Source organism: Hylobates moloch, unplaced genomic scaffold (genome assembly GCF_009828535.3).
Source record: "Hylobates moloch isolate HMO894 unplaced genomic scaffold, HMol_V3 SCAFFOLD_12, whole genome shotgun sequence".
NCBI lineage: Eukaryota > Metazoa > Chordata > Mammalia > Primates > Hylobatidae > Hylobates > Hylobates moloch.
This window is the reverse complement of record NW_026652287.1, coordinates 36,509,151-36,535,158: the sequence shown is the minus strand read 5'-3', so window position 1 is coordinate 36,535,158 and position 26,008 is coordinate 36,509,151. Positions and strand designations below refer to the sequence as shown.

Here is a 26,008-nt window from a genome sequence, read left to right as displayed (position 1 = left end):
TTAGTTAAACTAGAAATCCTAGCACTTTGGGTGGCCCAGGTAGATGAATCACCTGAGGTCAGGTTTTTTGTTTGTTTTGAGCCAGAGTCTTGCTCTGTCACCCAGGCTGGAGTGCAATGGCGGGATCTCGGCTCACTGCAACCTCCGCCTCCCAAGTTCAAGTGATTCTCCTGCCTCAGTCTCCTGAATAGTTAGGATTATAGGGGCCTGCCACCACACACGGCTAATTTTTGTATTTTTAGTAGAGACAGGGTTTCACCATGTTGGTCAGGCTGATCTCTAACTCGAGGTCAGGACTTTGAGACCCCCACTCCTGCCATATAATCCTTTCATTTCCCCAAGGCAACCAAGCCTAATTCCACCTAATTTAAAACCTTTGTATGAGTGCTACCTGCTGCCTGAGGATCCCAACCCTGAGGCCTCTTGCTCAACTAGTTCCTCCTGATTCTTCAGACGTAGTGTGAAAATTCCTTTTTGGGGGGGGGGGGCGGGGATAGAGTCGCATTCTGTTGCCCAGGCTGGAGTGCAGTGGCACGATCAGCTCACTGTAACCTCCGCTTCCCAGGTTCAAGCAATTCTCGTGCCTCGGCCACCGTAGTACCTGGGATTACAGGCATGCGCCACCATGCCCAGCTAATTTTTGTATTTTTAGTAGAGACAGGTTTTGCTATATTGGCGAGGCTGGTCTCGAACTCCTGACCTCAAGTGATCCTTCCGCCTCGACCTCCTAAAGTGTTGGGATTCCAGGTGTGAGCCACCGCGCCCGGCAGTTTTTTTTTTTTTTTTTTTTTTGAGACAGAGTCTGGCTGGAGTGAAGTGGAGCTAACTCAGCTCACTGCAGCCTCCGTCTCCCAGGTTCAAGTGTTTCTCCTGCCTCAGTGTCCTGAATAGCTGGGATTACAGGTGCCTGCCACCACGCCCAGCTAATTTTTGTACTTTTAGTAGAGACGGGGTTTCACATGTTGGCCAGGCTGGACTCGAACTGCTGACTTCAGGTGATGCACCGGCTTCAGCCTGCCAAAGTGTTGGGATTTACAGGCGTGAGCCACCCTGCCCGGTCAGTGTTGGTTATTAAGGTGGTGCAAAAGAAGGTATGTCGGGGCCCTTCCTCCAAATGAGGAGGCACAGAAGCTGGCAAGGGTATGGTATTTTATTGAGTTATTCAACAGCCAGCTTCTAACTGAAACTGGACAAGCAGATGCCGAAGGCCTGGAGCGGGCTAAACGGAAAGCAGAAGTCCATGGTAAATGTGTCTGGGCCCACTCGGCCGAACTGGAGCACCAGATGTTCTTCTGAGAAGTGAATCAAGAACAAAGCCTTAGCCTGACTGTCTCATCTCCCAGCTTCGAGAATTGAGACTTTTTTTTTTTTTTTTTTTGAGACAGAGTCTTGCTCTGTCGCCCAGGCTGGAGTGCAGTGGCCTGATCTTGGCTCACTGCAACCTCTGCCTCCCAGGTTCAAGCAGTTCTTCTGCCTCAGCCTCCCAAGTAGCTGGGATTACAGGCATGTGCCACCACGTCCGGCTATTTTTTTTTTTTTTTTTTGAGATGGAGTCTTGCTCTGTCGCCCAGGCTGGAGTGCAGTAGCGCGATCTCGGCTCACTGCAAGCTCCGCCTCCCGGGTTCACCCCATTCTCCTGCCTCAGCCTCCTAATTAGCTGGGACTACAGGTGACTGCCACTACGCCCGGCTAACTTTTTTTGTATTTTTAATAGAGACAGGGTTTCACCGTGTTAGTCAGGATGGTCTCGATCTCCTGACCTCGTGATCTGCCCGCCTCGGCCTCCCAAAGTGCTGGGATTACAAGCGTGAGCCACAGTGCCCGGCCTAATTTTTGTATTTTTAATAGAGACGAGGTTTCACCATGTTGGCCAGGCTGTTCTTGAACTGCTGACCTCAGATGATCCACCTGCCTCGGTCTCCCAAAGTGCTAGGATTACAGGCGTGAGCTACCGCACCAGGCCGAGAATGGAGACTTTTAAGAGGCTGAGCGGTGCCCTTACTAAGCCAGAAACCCTGAGGGTGTGTAAACTACAATTCCCAGTAGGCTTTGCAATAGGGTGGCGTCTACCCTGCCTAGAAAAACGCTCAAGTGATGATGGGAGATGTAGTTCCCTTCCGTTCACACCCTAACCCCCATCCCCCTGGCCCGGCTAAACTGGTTTCCAGGAGCTCACGGTGGTTGGGATCCATGATCTGGAAGTTCTTCACCGAAGTCCGAGTGACTCGACCGTGGAAATTGAGCATGTAGACACCGTTCTCCTTGTTCCACGACGGGGTTTTGTTGTGCAACAAAAGCAACCCTTGTTTGTCCCCACGTTGGTAACGACTCAGTAGCGACTCCTGTTCCTAGAAGGTAAAGAAGGGGCTGTGGTTTTCTCAGAGGCTTTCGAAACTCCATCTTGAACAGGGGCGACTCCATCTTGAACAGGGGCGACTCCATCTTGAACAGGGGCTGGGTAAAATGAAGATGAGACCTGCTGGGCTGCATTCCCAGGAGGTCAGTCATTCTTAGTCACAGGATGAGACAGGAGTTTGACAGGACTGGTATCACAATGTTAGAAATGCTTGTTCCCCGGTGCCGTAAAGAAATAGTACTTGAGGCCGGGCGCGGTGGCTCACGCTTGTAATCCCAGCACTTTGGGAGGCCGAGGCGGGCGGATCACGAGGTCAGGAGATCGAGACCACGGTGAAACCCCGTCTCTACTAAAAATACAAAAAAATTAGCCGGGCGTAGTGGCGGGCGCCTGTAGTCCCAGCTACTCGGAGAGGCTGAGGCAGGAGAATGGCGTGAACCCGGGAGGCGGAGCTTGCAGTGAGCCGAGAGCGCGCCACTGCACTCCAGCCTGGGCGACAGAGCAAGACTCCGTCTCAAAAAAAAAAAAAAAAAAAAGAAAGAAATAGTACTTGAACATAAATTTAATTTCCTCAGCAAGGCCATTTTTTTACTTTCTGCAGAAAGGGTACACTCACCAGGAGTTTTGCCATGAGAGTACACTGAACAAAGGAGACAGGGTCATTTATAACCTCACGCATCTACCCTACTGCTGTGTCCGGTTTCCATTGGCTGGAACGGGACTTCACATTCTGTATTTGTCCCGACTGGCTAGCAACTTGGAACTTTTTAAAGGAGGAAAAAGCAGAGGAGAACAAAGGAAGGAGGAAGTAACTTGTGGAATGTTGAGAAACGTAAAAACACCTTCAAATAAGGAAGAGGAACAGGCTATGACCTAATGCTTGCTTGGACCAGTATAAGCATGCCAGGGCAAATATTTAGGGTAAATTGTGGGAGCTAAAAACATAAAGTACACTGATTTCTTTATTACAGCTAGCAGATATTTAAGAATGTTAGCACAAGTCTTTGAATAAATCTTGCTTGTAAGAGAAGTTACTGCCGGGCACGGTGGCTCACGCCTGTAATCCCAACACTTTGGGAGGCCGAGGCGGGTGAATCACGAGGTCAGGAGATCGAGACCATCCTGACTAACACAGTGAAACCCCATCTCTACGAAAAATATAAAAAATTAGACAGGCATGGTAGCGGGCACCTGTAGTCCCAGCTACTCAGGAGGCCGAGGCAGGAGAATGGCGTGAACCCGGGAGGCCGACCTTGCAGTGAGCCGAGATCGCACCACTGCACTCCACTCCAGCCTGGGTGACAGAGCAAGACTCTGTCTCAAAAAAAAAAAAAAAAAAGAAAAGAAAAGAAAGAGAGAGTATATAAGAGGGAGGAATCCTCAGTTCCGGGAATTGCCCACCCCTTTCCCAGAAAATTCATGAATAATCCACCTCATTTAGCATTTAATCAAGAAATAACCATAAAAATAGCCAACCAGCTGGCCTCAAGGCTGCTTTGCCTATGGAGTAGCCATTCTTTTATTTCTTCTCTAATAAACTTGCTTTCTCTTGACTCTACAGACTGGCCCCAAATTCTTCCTTGCCTGAGATCCAAGAACCCTCTCTTGGAGTCTGGATCAGACCCTTTTTTGGTAAGTTTGTTAACCTACCACCAACCCTTTTTTCTCCGGATGCAAATGTTTTGAGTCTTTTACTCCCTGAGACATGGAAGGCTAACAAACTCCTTCAGGCTTCATATGACACCTGCAACCCACTGGCCTCTTCTTCCTCCTCTTCTTCTTCCTCCTCTGGGATCTAGGAGGACCGGCCCCAGCCCCTTCTCCTCCATTGACCCAGAGATTCCTGACGTCAGAGACTCACATTTAGTAGCCGGACATTGATTCTCTGGTTCTGGCTGTTGGTTCCTGGGAGAATCACAGTCATTTTCCGAGGCCCCAAGTATCCTAAGATGTTGGGCTCCTGGGGGTGTTATATTCCAGTTGGCCTGGTTCCTTCTTCCGACCATCCTACCCCATCCTCTCATCCCCAGGACACTCACATAACACACAGCCCCCAGCTCCCGTCTGATCCGGGCAGTATTCCTGATTAAATGCTCCCGGTCAGGATTCACCCCGTTGTCAAAGATGGTGAACGTGGTGCGGAAGACATTGGATCTGCTCCAGGAAGGGAATGGATAGAATAAAAATACTAAGTGTTACTCTTTGAGTAAGTGTCACTCATCGCATCGACTCTTCCCATCAATCCCCTATGTCTAAGACTATGTCCGAATGTCTAAGAATCATGTTCCTGGCTGGGCACAGGGGCTCACGCCTGTAATCCCAGCACTCCAGCAGGCAGAGGCAAGAGGATAGCTTGAGCCTGGGCAAAATGTCAAAACTCCTTCTCTACAGAAAATAGAAAAATTAGTCGGGCGTGGCAGTTTGTGCCTGTGGTCCGAGCTCTCAAGAGGCTGAGGTGGGAGGATCACCTGAGCCCCAGAGGTCAAGGCTGCAGTGAGCAGTGATCTTGCCACTGCACTGCAGCCTAGGTTACAGAATGAAACCCTGTCTCTAAATAAATATATAAATAAATAAAAATAAATAATTAAATAAATGAGGCCGGGTACGGTGGCTCACACCTGTAATCCCAGCACTTTGGGAGGCCAAGGCGGGTGGATCACCTGTGGTCAGGAATTCAAGACCAGCCTGACAGTCGTGGAGAAACCCCATCTCTACTAAAAATACAAAATTAGCCAGGCATGGTGGTGCATGCTTGTAATCCCAGCTACTCGGGAGGCTGAGGCAGGAGAATTGCTTGAACCCGGGAGGCGGAGGTTATAGTGAGCCGAGATTACACCATCGAACTCCAGCCTGGGCAACAAAAGTGAAACTCTGTCTCAAAAATAATAATAATAATTAAATAAATGAAACAACCATGTTTCTAGCATCCATGGTCCCAGGCCCCCTCATTTCTTGGGTGAGCCATGTACTTTATGTAGCCTCCCTATTTTATTTAAAGAGCCCTTTAGGAACCCTCTTTTTTTTTTTTTTTCTGTTGCCCAAGCTAGAGTGCAGTGGCTCAATCTCAGTTTACCAAAATCTCTCTGCCTCCTGGGTTCAAGTGATTCTCCTGCATCAGCCTCCCAAGTAGCTGGGATTACAGGTGCATGCCACTATGCCTGGCTAATTTTTGTATTTTTGGTAGAGACGGGGTTTCACCATGTTGGCCAGGCTGGTCTCAACCTCCTGACCTCAAGTGATCCTCCCGCCTCGGCCTCCCAAAGTGCTGGGATTACAGGCATGAGCCACCGCACCACTCCCTCTTCCTTTTTGGATGCAATAATTCACACATTCCAGGCCTCTTTTCCCACAGAAAGTTAGGAGTCCCAGTCCCTTGCCTCTCAAGGAGTCAAATGCCTTAACTGCCAGCCTATGTTCCAAACCCTTCAGTTCTTCTGGTCCTTGAACAGGTGGAAGGTATGCTCTGTGGCCTGCTGGGAAATGGAGTCCCCCTGTCCCCAAGCTCCCTGCTACCTGCTCCTCACCACGTCAGAGCTCTGCCCACCTGACTTTGCCCACGAAGTTGTTCCCATCCCGAGACAGGTGTGTAGGATCCAGGGAGATGAGGTAATTAGAAGTTTTGCTCCTTCTGCTCTTTCGCCCAGCCAGGAGGAAGTGCTATGGATGAGAGGAACAGTCTATTAGAATGGACTTCTGGATGCTGGGTGTGGTGGCTCATGCCTATAATCCCTGCACTTTGGGAGGCTGAGGCAGGCAGATCACTTGAGGTCAGGAGTTCAAGACCAGCCTGGCCAACATGGTGAAACCCTGTCTCTACTAAAAATAAAAAAAAAAAATAGCCAGGCGTGGTAGTGCGTGCCTGTAATCCCAGCTGGTAGGGAGGCTAAGGCAGGAGAATTGTTTGAACCCAGGGGGCAGAGGTTGCAGTGAGCTGAGATAGCACCACTGCACTCCAGCCTGAGCAATAGAGCGAGACTCCATCTCAAAACAAAAATAAAAAATAATGAAAAAAAAAAAGAATGGACTTCTGGTAGCTGGTTAGAGCCAGGGGTCTGAAGACAAGGAAAGGTCATGTCCCATGATGGAGGAGCCAGTGATGGCACAACAAGCTTCTCAAGACTTACTGGGAGGCTGGGCGCAGTGGCTCACGCCTGTAATCCCAGCACTTTGGGAGGCCAAGGTGGGCGGATCACGAGGTCAGGAGATCGAGAGCATCCTGGCTAACATGGTGAAACCCCGTCTCTACTAAAAATACAAAAAATAAGCCAGGTGTGGTGGCGGGCACCTGTAGTCCCAGCTACTCGGAAGGCTGAGGCAGGAGAATAGTGTGAACCTGGGAGGCGGAGCTTGCGGTGAGCCGAGATCGTGCCACTGCACTGGGCGACAGAGCGAGACTCCATCTCAAAAATAAATAAATAAATAAAAAGACTTACTGGGAAATGTGGTTCTCACTGAGGGAAGCCATCAGCTGGGTCCTGAATGGAAGCTTCCTGTCTTAATATCTCCTCCTCATTCTTTCCGCCTATGGGTTCAGAGTTGAAGCTTAGCCCAGGAAGGGTCTGGCTTCGGAGAATGGGGGGCACCCTTGCTTGCAATATTGCAGCAGGACTTTGGTAGGCGTTTCACCGAGAAAAATGGGTTTGGCTCTGAGTAGGGCAAAAAACCTCTTTCTAGGGGGAGAGAGGATAGCCCGAGGAGAGGAGACCATACTTGCAGGGTAAAGGCCAGAAAGACGAGATTGACAGAAGTGGGGCTTGGATCTGGCAAGACAAATTTGTGAGAGGAGGGGCCTGGTTGCTGGGGGCAGGATTTATCTCAGGATTGGGTGAGGCCTGAGAGCTTATAGCAAGGAAGGCTCAGTGAGGGAGGGTCCAGACTTTTTTTTTTTTTTTTGACACGAAATCTCCACCTCCTGGACTCAAGCCATTTTCCCACCTCAGCCTCCCAGGTAGCTGGGACTACAGGTGGGCACCACCACACCTGGCTAATTATTATTATTATTTTTTTTTTGTAGAGACAGGGTTCCACCATGCTGCCCAGGCTGATCTGGAACTCATCAGCTGAAATGATCCACCTGCCTTGGCCTCCAAAATTCTGAGATTACAAGCGTGAACCACCGTGCCTGGCCTTTTTTTTTCTTTTTTGAGATGGAGTTTCACTCTTTCACCCAGGCTGGAGTGCAGTGGCACAATCTCAGCTCATTGCAACCTCCGCCTTCCAGTTTCAAGCATTCTCCTGCCTCACCCTCCTGAGTAGCTGGGATTACAGGCGCCCACCACCACGCCCAGCTAATTTTCGTATTTTTAGTAGAGACGAGGTTTCGCCACGTTGGCCAGGCTGGTCTCAAACTCCTGACCTTGTGATCTGCACGCCTCGGCCTCCCAAAGTGCTAGGATTACAAGTGTGAGCCACTGCGCCCAGCCCTTTTTTTTTTTTTTTTTTTGACGCAGAGTCTAACTCTGTCGCCTAGGCTGGAGTGCAGTAGTGTGATCACGTCTCACTGCAGCCTCGAACTCCCAGGCTCAAGCAATCCTCTCGCCTCAGCCTCCCGAGTAGCTTGGACTACAGGCACATACCACCACGCCTGACCAATTTTGTATTTTTTGTAAAGATGGGGTTTTGCCATGTTGTCCAGGCTTTTTTTTTGTTTGTTGGTTGGTTTCGTTTTTTGAGATGGAGTCTTGCTCTGTCGCCTAGGCTGGAGTGCAGTGATGCGATCTCGGCTCACTGCAACCTCCACCTCCCAGGTTCAAGCGATTCTCCTGTCTCAGCCTCCTGAGTAGCTGGGACTACAGGCACCCGCCACCACGCCTGGCTAATTTTTGTATTTTTAGTGGAGACAGGGTTTCACCATATTGGTCAGGCTGGTCTTGAACTCCGGACCTCAGGTGATACACCAGCCTCAGCCTCCCAAAGTGCTGGGATTACAGGCGTGAGCCACTGCGCTCGGCCCCAGACTGGTCTTGACCTAGCTCAGAAAGGAGTGGGATTTTGCCTGGGAGGTGGGGGCTTACTCCCAAGGCTGTTGGGCCGGCCGACTGCACCTTCAGGCTGTCAGAGGTCTCCAGGTAGAGGTAGTAGAGGGGGAACAAGCCGTTGTCCACGCTGCGGTTGTCACGGGTGAGGTAGCACTGCATCCTGGTGCCCGGGAGCGCTGGCCGCAGCACGTAGGCTTCCATGTCCTCTTCCAGCCCAGAGCAGGGGGAGCGGATTGCCAAGGAGGCTTCGTGCCTCATATGGTCGCTGTCCGTGCCGCCCTCGCCTTTCAGGGCCTTGGACAACTCTTCGTTGGTTGCTGCTGAGGAGTTCGTCCCCGTAGACTCCGAGGCCTCTCTCTTCTTTTCCAAGTCTTCTTCCTAGCCCAGGCACCAAATTTAAAGTCGAGGGACAACTGCCCCCACCAGCCTTGCTCACTACTGATTGGCCATCCCAGCCCTAGGGTCCCGCCCTTGCCCATCCACATTTCCTGCTTATTGGTCAAAAATCTCATTCAGTCCAGCCAGCCACGCCCTCCTCTGTTGACTGGCCAGTCTATTCGCTTTCCTCGGCAGCCACACCCATTCCACCTGCTGACTGGAAAATTCCTTTTTGAAAGCAAGGCCCATTCCGTTAAAATGGCTGTTGGTTTGATCTGGATAATATAACACAGCCCAGATCTACCCTCAAGAGAAACCATCTACTGCACTTTCACCAACACCAAAGTGAGTGCCAATTGGCCCTTTTATTTTTTGAGACGGAGTTTCGCTCTTTCGCCCAGGCTGGAGTACAGTGGCTCAGTCTCGGTTCACTGCAACCTCCGCCTCCCAAGTTCAAGCAATTCTCCCTCAGCCTCCCGAGTAGCTAAGATTACAGGCTTGCACCACCACGCCCGGCTAAGTTTTGTATTTTTAATAGAGACGGGGCTTCACCAAGTTGGCCAAGCTGGTCTGGAACTCCTGACCTCAGGTGATCTGCCTGCCTCGGTCTTCCAAAGTGCTGGGATTACAGGCGTGAGTCACCGCTTCTGGCCCGCAATTGGCCCTTTGCGATCAGTGTTCTGCCCTTTTTGAAGCTCACTGTCTTTCCAAGAAGGCTGCACCTTTTTTTTTTCTTTTTTTGGACAATCTCACTCTGTCTCCCAGGCTGGAGTGCAATCTCAGCTCACTGCAACCTCCGCCTCCTGGGTTCAAGTGCTTCTCCTGCCTCAGCTTTCCGAGTAGTTGGGATTACTGGTGTGCGCCACCACACCCGGCTAATTTTTGTATTTTACTAGAGACAGGGTTTCACCAAGTTGGCCAGGCTGGTCCCGAACTCCTGACCTCAAGTGATCTGCCCACCTCAGCCTCCTAAAGTGCTGGGATTACAGGCGTGAGCCACCATGCCATAAACTGTGTTTGAATGGCCATGTCCATGTCAAGTCAAATCGTCTGATTTGATGAATGGTACACACACACGCACGCACGCATGCACGCACGCACACACGAGTCTCTGCTAGCTTAATCACCACCAGGAAAAAGAGCTTCCGATTGGGCAGGAGAATTTTAGCCCCACCCTCACCAGAGGTCCGAGGCTAGCCCTCCTCTTCCAATATCCTGAGTGATTGTGCATTTTCCTACCTTTTGGAAGGCCAAGTTTTCATATACCCAGTCACCATCCATTCCAGGGTTTGGTCCCACATTGGGTGACTTGTACGCATCTCTGACATCCTGGGAGTCACTCTCACCCTCTGCACGGGTCCCTAAAGGATGAAAGAAGCCTGGACTAAGCTCAGGACAGCTGGGTCCCAGGAGTGTAGGACACCATCATCAGTGCTAGCCAGAGAAGGCCAGAAGTCCTGGGTTCTCAGTCCCCACTCGTTACTCAGCGCCCTCACTTGGAACATCCTCCTCCTCCTCCAGGTGCACGGAAGTCTGCAAGGGCCAGAGTTTCTGATTACCCCGGATCTAAGGACAGGGAGGGATTGGAGTCTTCCCTTTTCCTTATCTCAGACAAGGCATCACAGAGACTGAAGATGGGGGGATGGAGTTTGGGGTGATAATAATTCTGTCATTGAAATCATTGGCCATCTCATGAAAATAAAAGGAAATGTCACCACAGTGGAATATTATAAGGGAATAAAAAGGAATGAAGTACTGATAATACTACCACACGGATGAACCTTAAAATTTTATGGCCAGGCACGGTGGCTCACGCCTGTAATCCCAGCACTTTGGAAGGCCAAGGCAGGCAGATCACGAGGTGAGGAGATCGAGACCATCCTGGCAAACACGGTGAAACCCCGTCTCTACTAAAAATACACACACACACACACAAAAATTAGCCGGGCGTGGTGGCCGACGCCTGTAGTCCCAGCTACTTGGGAGGCTGAGGCAGGAGAATGGCCTGAACCCGGGAGGCGGAGCTTGCAGTGAGCCGAGATCGCACCACTGCACTCCAGCCTGGGCAACACGGCGAGACTCTGTCTCAAAAAAAAAAAAAAAAAATAGTTAGGTGGGCCAGGGGCGGTGGCTCATGCCTGTAATCCCAGCACTTTGGGAGGCAGAGGTGGGCGGATCACGAGGTCAGTAGTTCAAAACCAGCCTGGCCAACATAGTGAAACCAGTCTCTACTAAAAATACAAAAATTAACAGGGCATGGCAGTGTGCACCTGTAGTTCCAGCTACTCGGGAGGCTGAGGAAGGAGAATCACTTAAACCCAGCAGGCAGAGGTTGTAGTGAGCCGAGATCGTGCCGCTGCACTCCAGCCTGAAGGGGCCCTGCTCCTTCACACCCATGAGTATTTCTCGCAAGGTGGAGATGAGAGACTGAGAGAAGAAAGAAGACACAGAGACAAAGTATAGAGGAAGAAAAGTGGGCCCAGGGGACCGGTGCTCAGCAAGTGAGGACCTGCACCAGCGCTGGTCTCTGAGTTCCCTCAGTATTTATTGATCACTATCTTTACTATCTCGGTGAGGGGAATGCAGTGTGACTATAGGGTGATGGTGGGGAGAGGGTCAGCAGGAAAACATGTGAACAAAAGACTCTGTGTCATAAATAAGTTTAAGGAAAGGTGCTGTGCCTGGATGTGCACGTAGGCTGGATTTATGTTTAACTTTACATAAACATCCCAGTGCAGTAAAGAGCAGTGTTGCCGCCATGATGTCTTGCCTCCAGCCATAAGGTGGTTTTCTCCTATCTCAGAATAGAATGTCTGGTCGCTTTTACACTGAGTCATTCCATTTCCAGAGACATGCAGGAGACAGATGCCTTCTTCTTAACTGCATAGAGGCCTTTCTCTTTCACTAATCCTCCTCAGCACAGACTCTTTATGGGTGTCGGGCTGGGGGACGGTCAGGTCTTTCCCTTCTCACGAGGCCATATCTCAGGCTCTCTCAGTGGGGGGATTCCTGGACAATACCCAGGCTTTCTTGGGCAGCGGTCCCTGCAGCCTTCCACAGTGTATTATGTCTCTGGTTAACAGAGAACGGAGAATGGCAATGACTTTCACAAAGCATACTGCCTGAAAAACCATTTTTACCAAAGCACATCCTGCACAGCCCTAAATCCCTTAAACTTTGAGTCAATACAACACATGTTTTTGTGAGCACAGGGTTGGGACAAGAGTTACAGATTAACAGCATCTCAAAGCAGAACAGTTTTTCTTAGTACAGATCAAAATGGAGTTTCTTATGTCTTCCTTTTTCTACATAGACAAAGTAACAATCTGATCTCTCTTTCTTTTCCCCACACAGCCTAGGTGACAGAGTGAGACTCCATCTCAAAAAAAAAAAAAAAATTGTTAGGTGAATGAGGTGAATGAAGACACGTGGTGGCTCACACCCATAATCCCAGCACTTTGGGAAGCCAAGGTGAGAGGATCACTTGAGCCCAGGAGTTCAAGACCAGCCTAGGCAACATAGTGACACACCATCTCAAAGAAAAAGAGGCCAGGTGCGGTGGCTCATGCCTGTAATCCCAGCACTTTGGGAGGCCGAGGCAGGCAGATCACAAGTTCAGGAGTTTGAGACCAGCTGTGCCAACATGGTGAAACCCCGTCTCTACTAAAAAACACAAAAAATTAGCCGGGCATGGTGGCACGTGCCTGTAACCCCAGCTACTCGGGAGGCTGAGGCAGGAGAATCGCTTGAACCCAGGAGGCAGAGGTTGCAGCGAGCCGAGATCGCACCATTGCATTCCATCCTGGGAGACAGAGCAAGACTCTGTCTCAAGAAAAAAAAAAAAAGGAATTGAAGAAAGAAGCCACATGCAAAAGACCACATATGTATATGATTCCATTTGTGTGAAATGTACAGAATAGCCAAATCTATTTTTTTTTTTCTTTTGAGACGGAGTCTCGCTCTGTCGCCCAGGCTGGAGTGCAGTGGTGCAGTCTCGGCTCACTGCAAGCTCCGCCTCCCGGGTTCACGCCATTCTCCTGCCTCAGCCTCTCCGAGTAGCTGGGACTACAGGCGCCCGCCACCACACCCGGTTACTTTTGAGACGGAGTCTCGCTCTGTCGCCCAGGCTGGAGTGCAGTGGTGCAGTCTCGGCTCACTGCAAGCTCCGCCTCCCGGGTTCACGCCATTCTCCTGCCTCAGCCTCTCCGAGTAGCTGGGACTACAGGCGCCCGCCACCACACCCGGCTAATTTTTTTTTTTTTGTATTTTTAGTAGAGACGGGGTTTCACTGTGGTCTCGATCTCCTGACCTCGTGATCCGCCTGCCTCGGCCTCCAAAAGTGCTGGTATTATAAGAGTGAGCCACCGTGCCTGGCCCCAGAATAGCCAAATCTAAGAAGACAAGGGAGATTGGTGGTTGCCAAGGGCTGGGGTAAATGGAAAAGAGGTGACTGCTAATTGATGCACTATTTCTTTCTTTTTTTTTTTTTGAGAGGGATCTCCCTGTCGCCAGGGTGATGGGGCAATGACTCAATGTGACCATTCCGGTTCAGCCATTGTCTGCAGCACCTCCTAGTGGGACTACAGGCCCCAATAGCCGGCAATTTTTGTTTTTTAGTAGGGGTTTCGCGGATGTCTCGATCCCCTGACCTATGATCCCCCCTCCGCCTCCAAAGCGTGGTTACAAGCTGACCACCCCGGCCCTTTTTTTTTTTTTTGAGTCTTGCTCTGTCGCCCAGGCTGGAGTGCAGTGGCGCAATCTCGGCTCACTGCAAGCTCCGCCTCCCGGGTTCACGCCATTCTCCTGCCTCAGCCTCTCCGAGTAGCTGGGACTACAGGCGCCCGCCACCACGCCCGGCTAATTTTTTGTATTTTTAGTAGAGACGGGGTTTCACTGTGGTCTCGATCTCCTGACCTCGTGATCCGCCCGCCTCGGCCTCCCAAAGTGCTGGGATTACAAGCGTGAGCCACCGCGCCCGGCTATTTCTTTCTTTCTCTCTCTTTTTTTTTTTCTTGAGACAAAGTCTTGCTCGTTCACCCTGGCTGGAATGCAGTGGCCTGATCTCAGTTTACTGCAGCCTCTGTCTCCTGGGTTCAAACAATTCTTCCACCTCAGCCTCCCCAGCAGCTAGGATTACAGGTGCATGCCACCACGCCCAGCTAATTTTTGTATTTTTAGTAAAGACTGGGTTTCACCATGTTGGCCAGACTGGTCTTGAACTCCTGACCTCAGGTGATCCACCCACCTTGGCCTCCCAAAGTGCTAGGATTACAGGAGTGAGCCACCGCACCCAGCCATGATGCAGGATTTCTATCTGGGGTAATACAAATGTTCTAAAATTGATTGTGGTGACGGCTGCAGAATTATGTAAATATAGTTAGCTTCCCGTATCCTACAGGCTCCACATCCCCACTGCTGACCCAAAATATTCAGGAAAAAAATTGAAAAACAAGACAACAATAAATAACAGAACCAATTTTTTTTTTTTTTGAGACGGAGTCTCGCTCTGTCGCCCAGGCTGGAGTGCAGTGGCGCGATCTCGGCTCACTGCAAGCTCCGCCTCCCGGGTTCACGCCATTCTCCTGCCTCAGCCTCCCGAGTAGCTGGGACTACAGGCGACTGCCAACACGCCCGGCTAATTTTTTGTATTTTTAGTAGAGATGGGGTTTCACCATGTTAGCCAGGATGGTCTCAATCTCCTGACCTCGTGATCCGCCCGCCTCGGCCTCCCAAAGTGCTGGGATTACAGGCTTGAGCCACCGCGCCCGGCCACCCAATTTTTTTTTTTTTCTTTGAGACAGAGTATTGCTCTGTCACCCAGGCTGGAGTACAGTGGCGTGATCTCGGCTCACTGCAACCTCAGCCTCCTGGGTTCAAGCAACTCTCTTGCTTTGGCCTCCGGAGTATCTGGGATTACAAGCTTGCACCCGCTTGCCTGGCTAATTTTTGTATTTTTAGTAGAGACATGGTTTCATCATGTTGGCCAGGCTGGTCTCAAATTCCTGGACTCAAGTGACCAACCAGCCTCAGCCTCCCAAAGTGCTGGAATTACAGGCACTTTATTTTTAAAAATTTTTAAAAATAAAGTACAACAGCTATTTACGGGCCAGGTGTGATGGCTTATGCCTGTAATCCCAGCACTTTGGGAGGCTGAGGTGGGCGGACCATGAGGTCAGGAGTTTAAGACCAGTCCGGCCAGCATGGTGAAACCCTGTCTTTACTAAAAACACAAAAATTAGCTGGGCGTGGTGGTGAGCACCTGTAGTCCCAGCTACTTGGGAGGCTGAGGCAGGAGAATAGCTTGAACCTGGGAGGCGGAGGTTGCAGTGAGCCAAGATCACGCCACTGCACTCCAGCCTAGGCGACAGAGTGAGACTCCCTCCCAACAACAACAGCAACAAATATTTACGTTGCATTTATACTGTATTAGGTATTATAAGTTATCTAGAGATGACTTACAGTATATGGGGGGATGTTCATAGGTTATATGCAAATTTTACACCATTTTATATAAGGGACTTTGATGTCTGCCTATCTTGGTATCTGTGGGGTTCCTGGAACACGTCACCTGCAGATACCGAGGGGCGACTGTGTACTGGAAACCATGGAATTGTAAACTTTAAATGGGTGACTTGTATGGTATGTGAATTATGCTTCAGTGAAGCTGCTACCTAAGAAAGGGGAAGATTTGCTGCATGAACCAGGAGATCCCAGGTTTCACCCCAATGTCCCCTAAATTACCAGGTCGTTGGCGGGCTTGCCAACACTTGCGTTGGATTCTCGGAGACTGTTTAAAAGGTGGGGGAGAGACGGAACCATTCTCCATGGAGACTTCCTCCAATTCTGCATCGGAATTGTCTGGGAGCCAGGATAAGAAAGGGGACTGGAGACCGGGATTCCTGAACACTGAGTAAGGAAGGAGGGGAGAGTTGGATTTCTGGATGCTGGGAGGAGGCTCAGGACCTGAACTCCTTGGTGTGAGGAAGGAGGGGAGAGTTGGATTTCTGGATGCTGGGAGGAGGCTCAGGACCTGAACTCCTTGGTGTGAGGAAGGAGTGGGTGCGGTCCTGAGCTCCTGAGTATTTTGGACAGATGGATTGAGGCCCCAGACTCCTGGGTTTTAGTGGGGACGGAGTTCTGGGGTCTAGGAGGTCGAAGGACTCGCAAATACCACTTCTGTCCGCGGTGTCAGGAGGCCGCGCTCGACCCTGCCATCTCCACCACAGCTCACGGTGCCCAGGGCACTGTGGATGCCAGAGGGCAGATGTGCCTCTGACACTTTCTTCCGGAGGAAAGCGTTCCCAAGGCCTGGGAGAAGGTGCAGCGAGCCCATGAAAACGATCTACAAATTCCGGTCCTCAACCAAAATCCACCCCGTCACTGGGCTCCCAAATATCACCCCCGCTGGGCGCTGTGGCTCACGCCTGCAATCCCAGCACTTTGGGAGGCCGAGGCAGGCGGATCACCTGAGGTCAGGAGTTCGAGACCAGCCTGACCAACATGGAGAAACACCGTCTCTACTAAAAATACAAAATTAGCCAGGCATACCCTGTCTCTACTAAAAATACAAAAAATTAGCCGGGCGAGGTGGCGGGCGCCTGTAGTCCCAGCTAGGCGGGAGGCTGAGGCAGGAGAATGGCGTGAACCCCGGGGGACGGAGCCTGCAGTGAGCCGAGATCGTGCCACTGCACTCCAGCCTGGGTGAAAGAGCGAGACTCCGTCTCAAAAAAAAAAAAAAAAAAAAAAAAATTAGCCAGGCATGGTGGCGCATGCCTGTAATCCCAGCTACTCGGGAGGCTGAGGCAGGAGAATCGCTTGAACCCGGGAGACGGAGGTTGCGGTGAGCCGAGATCCCGCCATTGCAGTCCAGCTTTGGCAACAAGAGCTGAACTCCGTCTCAAAAAAGAAAAAAAAAATCACCCCTGTTTCGCGGACCACCTTGAGACCCAGGTTCCAAACTGCGTTCTAAAGCTCAAACAAGCACAGCCCTGCCGCTGGATTGTTGCGGGGTCCGCACGTAAACAATCTCGCACCAGGCTCTCGCAATGAGACCACGCCCCGCCCCAGACCCCTAGACCCCGTCTCCGCAATCCCGGGGTTGGGGTGGGGGTCCCGGCTTTCCCAGGCTCCACCACCGAGCTCTGCCAAGCCCAATCATCACATTCTCTTGCCCCTTTCCCCTGCTGGTTGTACCATGCCCCACCCCTGCGCTCTGTAGACCCGCCCCGAACCCCTCCCTCACAGGTCCTGCCGCGGGGGCCCCCACAAGCCTCTCCACTGGGCGCCCACAGGCCCTTTTCTAAAGCTCGCCTGGGCCAAGGCCCGCCCCCATCCACTACCAAGTCCCCACCCTAAGGCTCCACCCCTTCATCCACTAGGCCCCGCCCACAGACTTCCACAGGCCCCTCCCCTCCAGGCGAACGCCCCCAGGCGGAGCCTCCAGGACAAAAGCCCCTGCCTTTGGTCACCTTTGTCACCTAAAAGGCGCTCCTTCCGAAGACAGGAGCGCCAACGCCACAGGCAAGCGTCAGGATTGACGTGAACCATGAGGAGGTCCTGGCGCTTCTGTCGCTGCTTCTTTTCAAGCAGCCGCCGCTGGGGAAATGGGAGAGGTGGGTGTCAGGGGCAGGAACCAGATGGGAAGACAGAAGTGAGGTGGGGCCTGGGGCAAGGGCTCGCATCGGCGGAGAGTTGTGAACCCCTTCCTCCACTGGGGCCCAGGTGTCCAGGCCCTCAGTTCTTCAGCTGCTTCTCCCTCATTCCACCCTTGGACTCAGATCCAACAGTCCTGACACCCTCTCCTCTCCTCCCCCAGGACCCAGGAGTCCTGCCTTCTAGAAGCCTTGTTCCTTAGAAATTCATCACAAGGGTTTGTTTGCTTCTTTAGGACCCCCAATTCCCATTTTCTTTTCTTTTTCCTTTCTTTTTTTTTTTTCTTTTTGAGACAGAGTCTGGCTCTATCGACCAGGCTGGAGTGCAGTACCACGATCTCCGCTCACTGCAGCCTCCGCCTCCCGGGTTCAAACGATTCTCCTGCCTCAGCCTCCCGAGTAGCTGGGATTACAGGCGCCTGCCACCACACCTGGCTAATTTTTTTTGTATTAGTTGAGACAGGGTTTCGCCATGTTGGCCAGGCTGGTCTTGAACTCCTGACCTCAAGTGATCCTCCTACCTCAGCATCCCAAAGTGCTGTGATTACAGCTGTGAGCTACCCCGCCCGGCCCCAAATTCCTATTTTCTCATTTCTCAGTAGGAAAACTCAAGGATGAGAGACAGCCAACACAGGCCGGGAGTCCTAGAGCAAGACCTGGTGGAGAGGCCCCTGGGGAGGCACAGAAGGCGGAAGAGTTGGAGTGGCAAGATTCCTGGGCACAATACCTGCTGTTCCAGCTTCTGCAGCCTCATAGCAGCCAGCTCATGCCCCAGGATGCTGAGAGAGACGCAGGCTCATGGTGACAGTGCACAGGGAACCTCTGTTGCCCAAGAGAGCCCCTCCCTCCCCCATCCTGCCCCTATCTCGGCTTGGGTTCTGGGCACCTGTGAGGTCACAGAAGGTGCAGAACCTGAGCCTGCTCCACCAGTTATAGGGCCCTTTCTCCTGGCACTGACCCACAGAAGCCAGGACCCAGAGATCCCAGGTCCCTCCTGTCTCAGGATTCAGGAGTCTGGGGCCCCCAACCCCTTCTCTTTCAGACCCAGAATTCTGCACCCTAGCCCCGTCCCTTTAGGACACAGGAGTCCAGGTCCCCAGCCCCTTCCTGTAAGGCCCATGGTGCTGAACCTGCAAGCATGGTTATGAGGCCAGAGCTGAGTGCATGGGGTCCCCAGCCCTTTCCACCTCCACCCCTTACCCATCTGTTTCCCTACTCACTCTCTCCTCAATGTGTCATTATCCTGAGACATTCTGCAGAAGCAAGAATGAGGAGTCAGGATCAGAACCAACAAACCAACATCCCAATGGATCCTGCCCACCAACACCTAATCCTGAGCTTTATTTATTTATTTATTTATTTATTTATTTATTTAGAGACAGCTGAGCCTCGCTCTGTGGCCCAGGCTGCAGTGCAGTGGCGCCATCTCGGCCACTGCAACTTCCACCTCCTGGGTTCAATCGATTCTCCTGCCTCAGCCTCCCAAGTAGCTGGGACTACAGGTGTCCGCTATTATGCCTAATTTTTTTGTATTTTAGTAGATACCGGGATTCACTATGTTGGTCAGGCTGGTGTCGGACTCCTGACCTCAGATGATCCGGCCGCCTTGGCCTTCCAAAGTGCTAGGATTACAGGCGTGAGCCACAGTGCCCGGCGTGATCCTTACCTTTAAATTTGCTCCTGGACCCATGCAGCCCGAATCACAGCACCCACTCCTGTCGGGATCCAGTAGCCTGTTTCCAGCTTCCCACGGGGGTCCGCGAGTCCGCTTCTCTCTCCCCCAAATATCTAATTCTCCAGCACCCAGGCATCAGAACTCAGGACTGTGCACTTCAAACACCCAGCCCCCAGTGGCCTAGAACTCCACCGCCCACCTGCCTGGGATCTGGGAGACTCGTTCTCCTCACCAGGTGCCTGGAGAGGCTGCTCACATTGATGCCTCGGTACCTTGCCTCTCTGGCCAATCTCTAAACATACCTGATCCTCTCTTTGGAAGCTGGGGAGCTAATCTCGGGATATCTGCAAAATAGGGAGGAGAAGAAAGAGGGCTCAGAGGGAGGGAGGATTCCCCCTGGGACCTGACCTGGTCCACTCCCTTCTGACCCTCCACTCTCCACTTCCAACAAAGTAACGAACTCGGTCACTGGTGCAGCCAGGCAACCCTGCTCTGGGGGTTCTGAACACGAATGACTTGTGGGTGTTCCTTAAAGAGACCAGAGACCGGCCGGCCGCGGTGGCTCACGCCTGTAATCCCAGCACTTTGGGAGGCCGAGGCGAGCGGATCACGGGGTCAGGAGATCGAGACCATCCTGGCTAACATGGTGAAACCCCATCTCTACTAAAAACACAAAAAATTAGCCGGGCATGGTGGCGGGCGCCTGTAGTCCCAGCTACTCGGGAGGCTGAGGCAGGAGAATGGCGTGAACCCGGGAGGCGGAGCTTTCAGTGAGCTATCTTGCCACTGCACTCCAGCCTGGGCGACAGAGCGAGACTCCGTCTCACAAAAAAAAAAAAAAAAGAGAGAGAAAGAGAGATAGAGATCAGAGACCTCGCGGCCTCACTGTACACATCTCCCTTATAAGAAACTTAAAAGAGGCTGGGCGCAGTGGCTCACGCCTGTAATCCCAGCACTTTGGGAGGCGGAGACGGGGAGGGAAGATTGCTTGAGTCCAGGAGATCCAGATCCAGACCAGCAACACAGAGACATCGTCCCTTTTTGGTTTTTTTTTTTGAGACGTAGTCTCACTCTGTCGCCCAGGCTGGAGTGCAGTGGCGCGATCTCGGCTCACTGCAATCTCCGCCTCCCGGGTTCAAGAGATTGTCCTGCCTCAGCCTCCTGAGTAGCTGGGATTACAGGCATGCGCAACCACGCCTGGCTAATTTGTATTTTTAGTGGAGACGAGGTTTCTCCATGTTGGCCAGGCTGGTCTCAAACCCTTGACCTCAGGTGATCTGCCCGCCTCAGCCTCCCAAAGTGCTGGGATTACAGGAGTGAGACCCCAAGCCCGGCCTGACATCCGTCTCTTTAAAAAACAACAACAACAAAGTGTGAGAAGTGTGAAAGACAGAACGTTAAAAAAAGGCTAAAAAAGAATTAAAGATTTAAATATTTTTATTAAAAATTAAAAAAATATGTATTAGCCAGGCATGGTAGTGTGGCCTGTGGTCCCAGCTACTTGGGAGGCTGACGCGGGAGGATTGCTTGGGCCTGGGAGGTAGAGGCTGCAGTGGGAAGTGATTGCGCCACTGCACTCCAGCCTGGGTGACAGAGCAAACCCTGTCGCAAATAATAATAATAAGAAGAAATAAACTCATAAGGAAGGCTATGCAATTGCTACCGCGCTGTAACTTCCAGGCACTTTGTGGGGCGAAAATAAATGGGAAAACTACAGCTCCCATGAGGCGAAGGGGCCACGATGCCCGCGGAGGTTATTCTTCCCCCGGCCGGCAGGGAGTTGTAGTTATCTTTAAAAGCCTTCTCTCTCTTTTGGCATAGGCGGGAAATGTGGCGTCAAGAGGCTGGGATTCCGAGAAGGAAGCAAGGCTTTCACGAAAATGCGAGCGACTTCGGCAAGGGGCGGGGCCGCTAGACGTGGATGAAGCGTACAGAGCTAGCGTGGACCAATCAGGCCGCTTTGGTGCGGGGCCTCTGTGGATAAGTGGGCGTGGCCTAGGGGGGAAATCACCAAGAACGCACCGGAGGTCCTTACCCACCCTGGAAAACGCCCTCTGCGGTGAAGGAGAGGTGAGAGGCCAGGGTTCCAGACTCTTGGGTCCTAGGGAGGATGGGGGCCAGAAGGCTGGAAAACTGGGTCCCGGAGGAGGATGCACTGGGTGCCCGTACTTTAGGTCCTGGGAAAAGAGGAGCCTGGGACCCTGGACTCTTGGGTCTGGGGGAGGAGGCGGCCGAGATCCCGGATTCCTGAGTGTGAGGGAGGAGCGTGTTGGGAGCCAGGACTCCTGGGTCTGAGGGCCCAGACACCTGTGTCGGAGGAAGGGAAGGCTGGAGGCCTGGAATCCTGGGTCCTCGGTAACGAAATGCTTGTGTCTTGATTCTTGGAAGTGGGGGCGGCGCTGGGGGCCCGAACTCCTGGTTCCAGGGGAGGAAGAGGCTTGGGACAGACATTATGCATTATTCAGCCCTCCATCCCCCACAGACCACACCGCCATGCCTCCCTCTGGGTCCCGAGGAACCCTCCTTCTGTTGCCGCTGCTGCTGCTGCTCCTGCTTCGCGCTGTGCTGGCTGTTCCCCTGGAGCGAGGGGCGCCCAACAAGGAGGAGACCCCTGCGACTGAGAGTCCCGTGAGTGGCCCTGCCCTGCTGTCCAGCCAGCTGTTTGCAGTGGTACTACAGCTCCTGCAGACCCCCATGCCCGTAGGGTGGATGCTCCAGTGACTTCCTGGCCCTACAGTTGTAGCTTGTTTTTTGCCCGCCATTCCTCCCAGCAGTAGGGGTTTGACTTGGTGAAAAACTGGAGGTCCCTGACTCTGAGGTGTGGAAAATCTGCGTCACGCCCCAACTAAACCTCTGTTTTTTTTAAGATTCTCTTCACCCAAGAAGGAATTTGAAAACAAATAAACAAAACTACATTTCCCAGTAGCACCATGTTGCTAGTTCCCAGTAGCAGTTGATGTTGGCTAGCTGGGGTATTCTGACTTCATGGTGCTCTTGGGAGTTGTAGTTTAAATTACAAAAGGGCGGGTGAACTGCTTGTTTATTAATTCCAACATGTGTTTATCAAACCCAATAAAAGCTTTGGTCTTAAGGGATTTGGAACTTTGGAGATCCTGAAGGCCAGTGCGTGTCTTGTGGTGGGAATCTTCCTATAGCTCCCCATAAGGATAGGCTGGTCAGGCCAGGCGCAGTGGCTCATGCCTGTAATCTCAGCACTTTGGGAGGCTTAGGCAGGCGGATCACTTGATGTCAGGAGTTCGAGACCAGCCTGGCCAACATGGCAAAACCCCATCTCTACCAAAAATACAAAAATTAGGTGGGCGTGGTGGCACATGCCTATAAATCCCAGCTACTCTGGGAGGCTGAGGCACGAGAATTACTGGAACCAAGGAGGTGGAGGTTGCAGTGAGCCGAGATCATGCCATTGCACTCCAGCCTGGGCAACAGAGCTGAGACTGTTTTCTGATACTCTGTCTCAAAAAACAAAGAATGGGCTAGTCATTACCCCCTGGAATGGATCATTGCATGTTCCTGGTCCCCACGCTGCAAGTTAGGCCTCTATTCTGTGAAATCCTTGCAGACCCAGGAAGGCTTCGTTGAGTCCCATTTCTTTTCTTCCATTCCACATGTTTCCTGAGCACCTTCTACGAGCCAGGCACAGTGGTAGTTGTTAGGGCCCAGCCACGTGCATGCCCTATACCCATGGACTATCCCTGCTCACTGGGAGATGGAAGACGAAGGGCAGGGCTCTATGAGTGAACACCAGGGGTGACAGTCAGGGAGGATGGGAGGCATGAGTTGAGTTCTTTCTTTCTCGCTCTGTCGCCAGGCTGGAATGCAGTGGTGCAATCTTGGTTCACTGCAACCTCTGCCTCCTAGGTTCAAGTGATTCTCCTGCTTCAGCCTCCCGAGTAGCTGGGACTACAGGCACACACCACCACGCCCAGCTAATTTTTGTATTTTTAGTAGAGATGGGGTTTCACCATGTTGGCCAGGATGGTCTCGATCTCTTGACCTCACGATCTGCCTGCCTCAGCCTCCCAAAGTGCTGGGATTACAGGCATGAGCCACCTCATTTTTTCTTTTTCTTTTTTTTTTTTTGAGATGGATTTTTGCTGTGTCACCCAGGCTGGAGTGCAGTGATGCAATCACTGCAACCTCCATCTCCCAGGCTCAAGCAATCCTCCTGCCTCAGCCTCTGGAGTAGCTGGGACTGCAAGTGTGTGCCATCATGCCTAGCTAGTTTTTTTTTGTATTTTTGATAGAGACAGGGTTTCATTATACTGCCCAGGCTAGTCTCTAACTCCTGACCTCAAGTGAGCTGCCCGCCTCGGCCTCCCAAAGTGCTGGGATTATAGATGTGAGCCACCAAGTTCTGAACTGGAGAGGTATGTTAAGTCAAGAGCAAGGAAGAGAGGAAATGAGGGGAAGAGCATTCCAGGCAGAGGGAACAGCATGAGCAAAGGCCACTTGGTAGGAGAAAGCAGAGCAAGTTGAGGACGTCAAGGAGGCTGCTGTGACTGGAGCAGGGAGAGTGAGGGGGAGGGGAGAGGGGGATTATGTGGACCATGTGGGATGTTGTGAGACTTGGTAAAGAGGTAAAGAATGTGTATATATATATATATATGTATATATATATTTAATAGACAGGGTCTTGTGCTGGTGCCCAGGCTGGAGCGCAGTGGCAGGATCATAGCTCACGGCAGCCTTGAACTCCTGGGCTCAAGTGATCCTCCTGTGTCAGCCTCCCAAGTAGCTGGGACTACTGGCATGTGCCACCATGCCCAGCTAAGTTTTTTCTTTTTATAGCAACGGATGTCTCCCTATGTTGCCTAGGCTGGTCCCGAATTCCTGAGCTCAAGCAATCCACCCGCCTTGGCCTCTCAAAGTGCTAGAATCATGGTGGCATGAGCCACCATGCCTGGCCAATTCTCTCATTTTTTTTTTTTTTTTCTTTTTTTGAGACAGCCTGGCTCTGTCGCCCAGGCTGAGTGCAGTGGCGCGATCTCGATTCACTGCAAGCTCCGCCTCCCAGGTTCACACCATTCTCCTGCCTCAGCCTCCCGAGTAGCTGGGACTACAGGTGCCCGCCACCACGCCCGGCTAATTTTTTGTATTTTTAGTAGAGCCGGGGTTTCACCGTGTTGGCCAGGATGGTCTGGATCTCCTGACCTCGTGATCCACCCGCCTTGTTTAGCAAGGACGAGCTCCCTTGTGATCCGCCCGTCCGTCCGCCCAAAGTGTGGTTACAGGCAAACCCGGCCCCTTTTTTTTTTTTGGTTTGGGACACGGTCTTGCTCTGTCACCTAGGCTGGAGTGAGGTAGTTTGATTATAATGCACTGCAGCCTCAGACTCCTGGGCTCAAGTAATCCTCCTGCCTCAGCCTCCCAAAGCACTGGGATTACAGGCATGAGCCACCATGCCTGGCCTTCTCTCTTTTGTAATTTTATTTATTTTTTCCAATTTATCTTATTTGCTTTTCACCACAACTCTGGGAGGCAGAGGATATATTGCCTATTTTATAAATAGGAAGAGCAAAGAAGGCCCAGGGAGAGTAAAGTGCCACCCAGCTACGCATGACAGGGGTGGGACTAGGAGGCCTGGGACTTTTGTCTGTGTTGTTCACAGGGCCTGGCATGTGATAGGGGCCTGGTGAATGTTCATTGAATGAGTGAATGCATGCATAGGTGGGTGGGTAGATGGATGGGCAGGTGGATGGATGGGTGGGTAGATGGATGGGTGGGTGGATGAGTGGATGGATGGATGGATGGTTGGATGGATGGATGTGTGGATAGATGGGCGGGTGGATGGATGGGTGGTTGGATGAGTGGATGGGTGGATGGATGGATGAGTGGATGGATGGATGGGTGGATGGATGGATGGTGGATGGATGGATGGGTAGATGGATGGATGAGTGGGTGGATGGATGGGTGGATGGATGGACGGGTGGATGGATGGATGGATGATAGGTGGATAGATGGGTGGGTGGGATGTATGTATGGATGGGTGGGTGGGATGTATGGATGGATGGGCGGGTGGGATGTATGGATGGGTGGTTGGGATGTATGAATGGGTGGGTGGATGCATGGATGAATGGGTAGATGCATGGATGGATGGATGGATAAAGGTATGATTCACGGCTTCCCAACAAATCATGTCCACTCTGAGCACCCACTCTGGGCAGTATTGGGCTGGGTGTTCACTGATATGATTTTCATTTCATCTTTGCTACATACGTGGGAAAAGGTAAAAACTGAGTCCCTCATCAGCTGCCCCAGGGAGCGGACCATAGCAGTAATAGGAGTGAGGGTGGGGGTGGGGGTGGGAGCAGGGGCTGCTATGTCTGTCCTTGTTGCCTCATTGCCTCAGGACACAGGCCTGTACTACCACCGGTACCTCCAGGAGGTCATCGATGTGCTGGAGACGGATGGGCATTTCCGAGAGAAGCTGCAGGCTGCCAATGCGGAGGACATCAAGGTGCGGCTAGGGGCAGTGGGGGCTGTGGGAGGGGTACGTGCTGGGAGGGCAGAGTTCAGGAGAGGACTGGTTTCTGTTTTTTGTTTTTTGTTTTTTGTTTTTTTGAAACGGAGTCTCACTCTGTCAACCAGGCTAGAGTTCAATGGTGCGATCTCGGCTCACTGCACCTCCACCTCCCAGGTTCAAGCAATTCTCCTGCCTCAACCTCCCAAGTAGCTGGGATTATAGGCACACGCCACCACGCCTGACTAATTTTTGTATTTTTAGTAGAGATGGGGTTTCACCATGTTGGCCAGGCTGGTCTCGAACTCCTGACCTCATGATCTGCCCATCTCGGCTTCCCAAAGTGTTGGGATGACAGGCGTGAGCCACCACGCCCGGCCATACTGGTTTCTTCAAAGGGGCCACATGACTCCAGCTCTGCTTGTATTTGAAATCACCAAAGTGAGGCTCAGGGAGAAGTTGCTTCTTGGGGTCACCAGCTGGGAAGAG

At 51.9% G+C, this 26,008-nt stretch overlaps 2 protein-coding genes across 9 annotated transcripts in view; one reads left to right on the top strand and one right to left on the bottom strand.

Annotated features, from left to right (window-relative positions):
* Positions 1-1,129: 1,129 nt before the first annotated feature.
* TULP2 (TUB like protein 2) lies at positions 1,130-19,475 on the bottom strand. 8 transcript variants are annotated; one of them, XM_058424869.1, is made up of 13 exons: positions 19,341-19,475; positions 19,030-19,151; positions 18,584-18,616; positions 18,091-18,142; positions 17,181-17,307; positions 15,454-15,618; positions 9,952-10,073; positions 8,371-8,712; positions 5,901-6,013; positions 4,396-4,510; positions 4,218-4,316; positions 2,177-2,348; positions 1,130-1,292 (listed from the first exon to the last, which is right to left on the bottom strand). In XM_058424869.1, the coding sequence occupies exons 3-13, from the start codon at positions 18,613-18,615 to the stop codon at positions 1,177-1,179; spliced, it is 1,455 nt and encodes a 484-aa protein (XP_058280852.1). In that variant the 5' UTR covers position 18,616; positions 19,030-19,151; positions 19,341-19,475; the 3' UTR covers positions 1,130-1,176. The 8 variants fall into 8 exon arrangements, with proteins under 8 accessions (XP_058280852.1, XP_058280851.1, XP_032025131.1 ...); XM_058424868.1 differs by having other exon boundaries at positions 19,030-19,157; positions 19,341-19,470; XM_032169240.2 differs by lacking the exon at positions 19,341-19,475 and adding an exon at positions 15,874-16,020 and having other exon boundaries at positions 8,401-8,712; positions 19,030-19,297.
* NUCB1 (nucleobindin 1) overlaps positions 17,998-26,008 on the top strand; it is a 27,169-nt gene continuing 19,158 nt past the window's right edge. Inside the window, exons 1-4 of the mRNA XM_058424875.1 lie at positions 17,998-18,164; positions 20,860-21,108; positions 21,521-21,666; positions 25,409-25,516. Coding sequence (XP_058280858.1) covers positions 21,532-21,666; positions 25,409-25,516 — 243 coding nt within the window. The 5' untranslated portion in view covers positions 17,998-18,164; positions 20,860-21,108; positions 21,521-21,531. The remainder of the gene's footprint in view (positions 18,165-20,859; positions 21,109-21,520; positions 21,667-25,408; positions 25,517-26,008) is intronic.

Coding starts and splice junctions, on each gene's coding strand:
- TULP2 (XM_032169240.2), bottom strand. CDS start 18,615: ATGTCTCAGGATAATGACACATTGAGGAGAGA. Junction 18,143..18,583: donor AATGACACATTGAGGAGAGA/GTGAGTAGGGAA, acceptor CGTCTCTCTCAG/CATCCTGGGGCATGAGCTGG. Junction 1,293..2,176: donor GATCATGGATCCCAACCACC/GTGAGCTCCTGG, acceptor TTCACTTCTCAG/AAGAACATCTGGTGCTCCAG.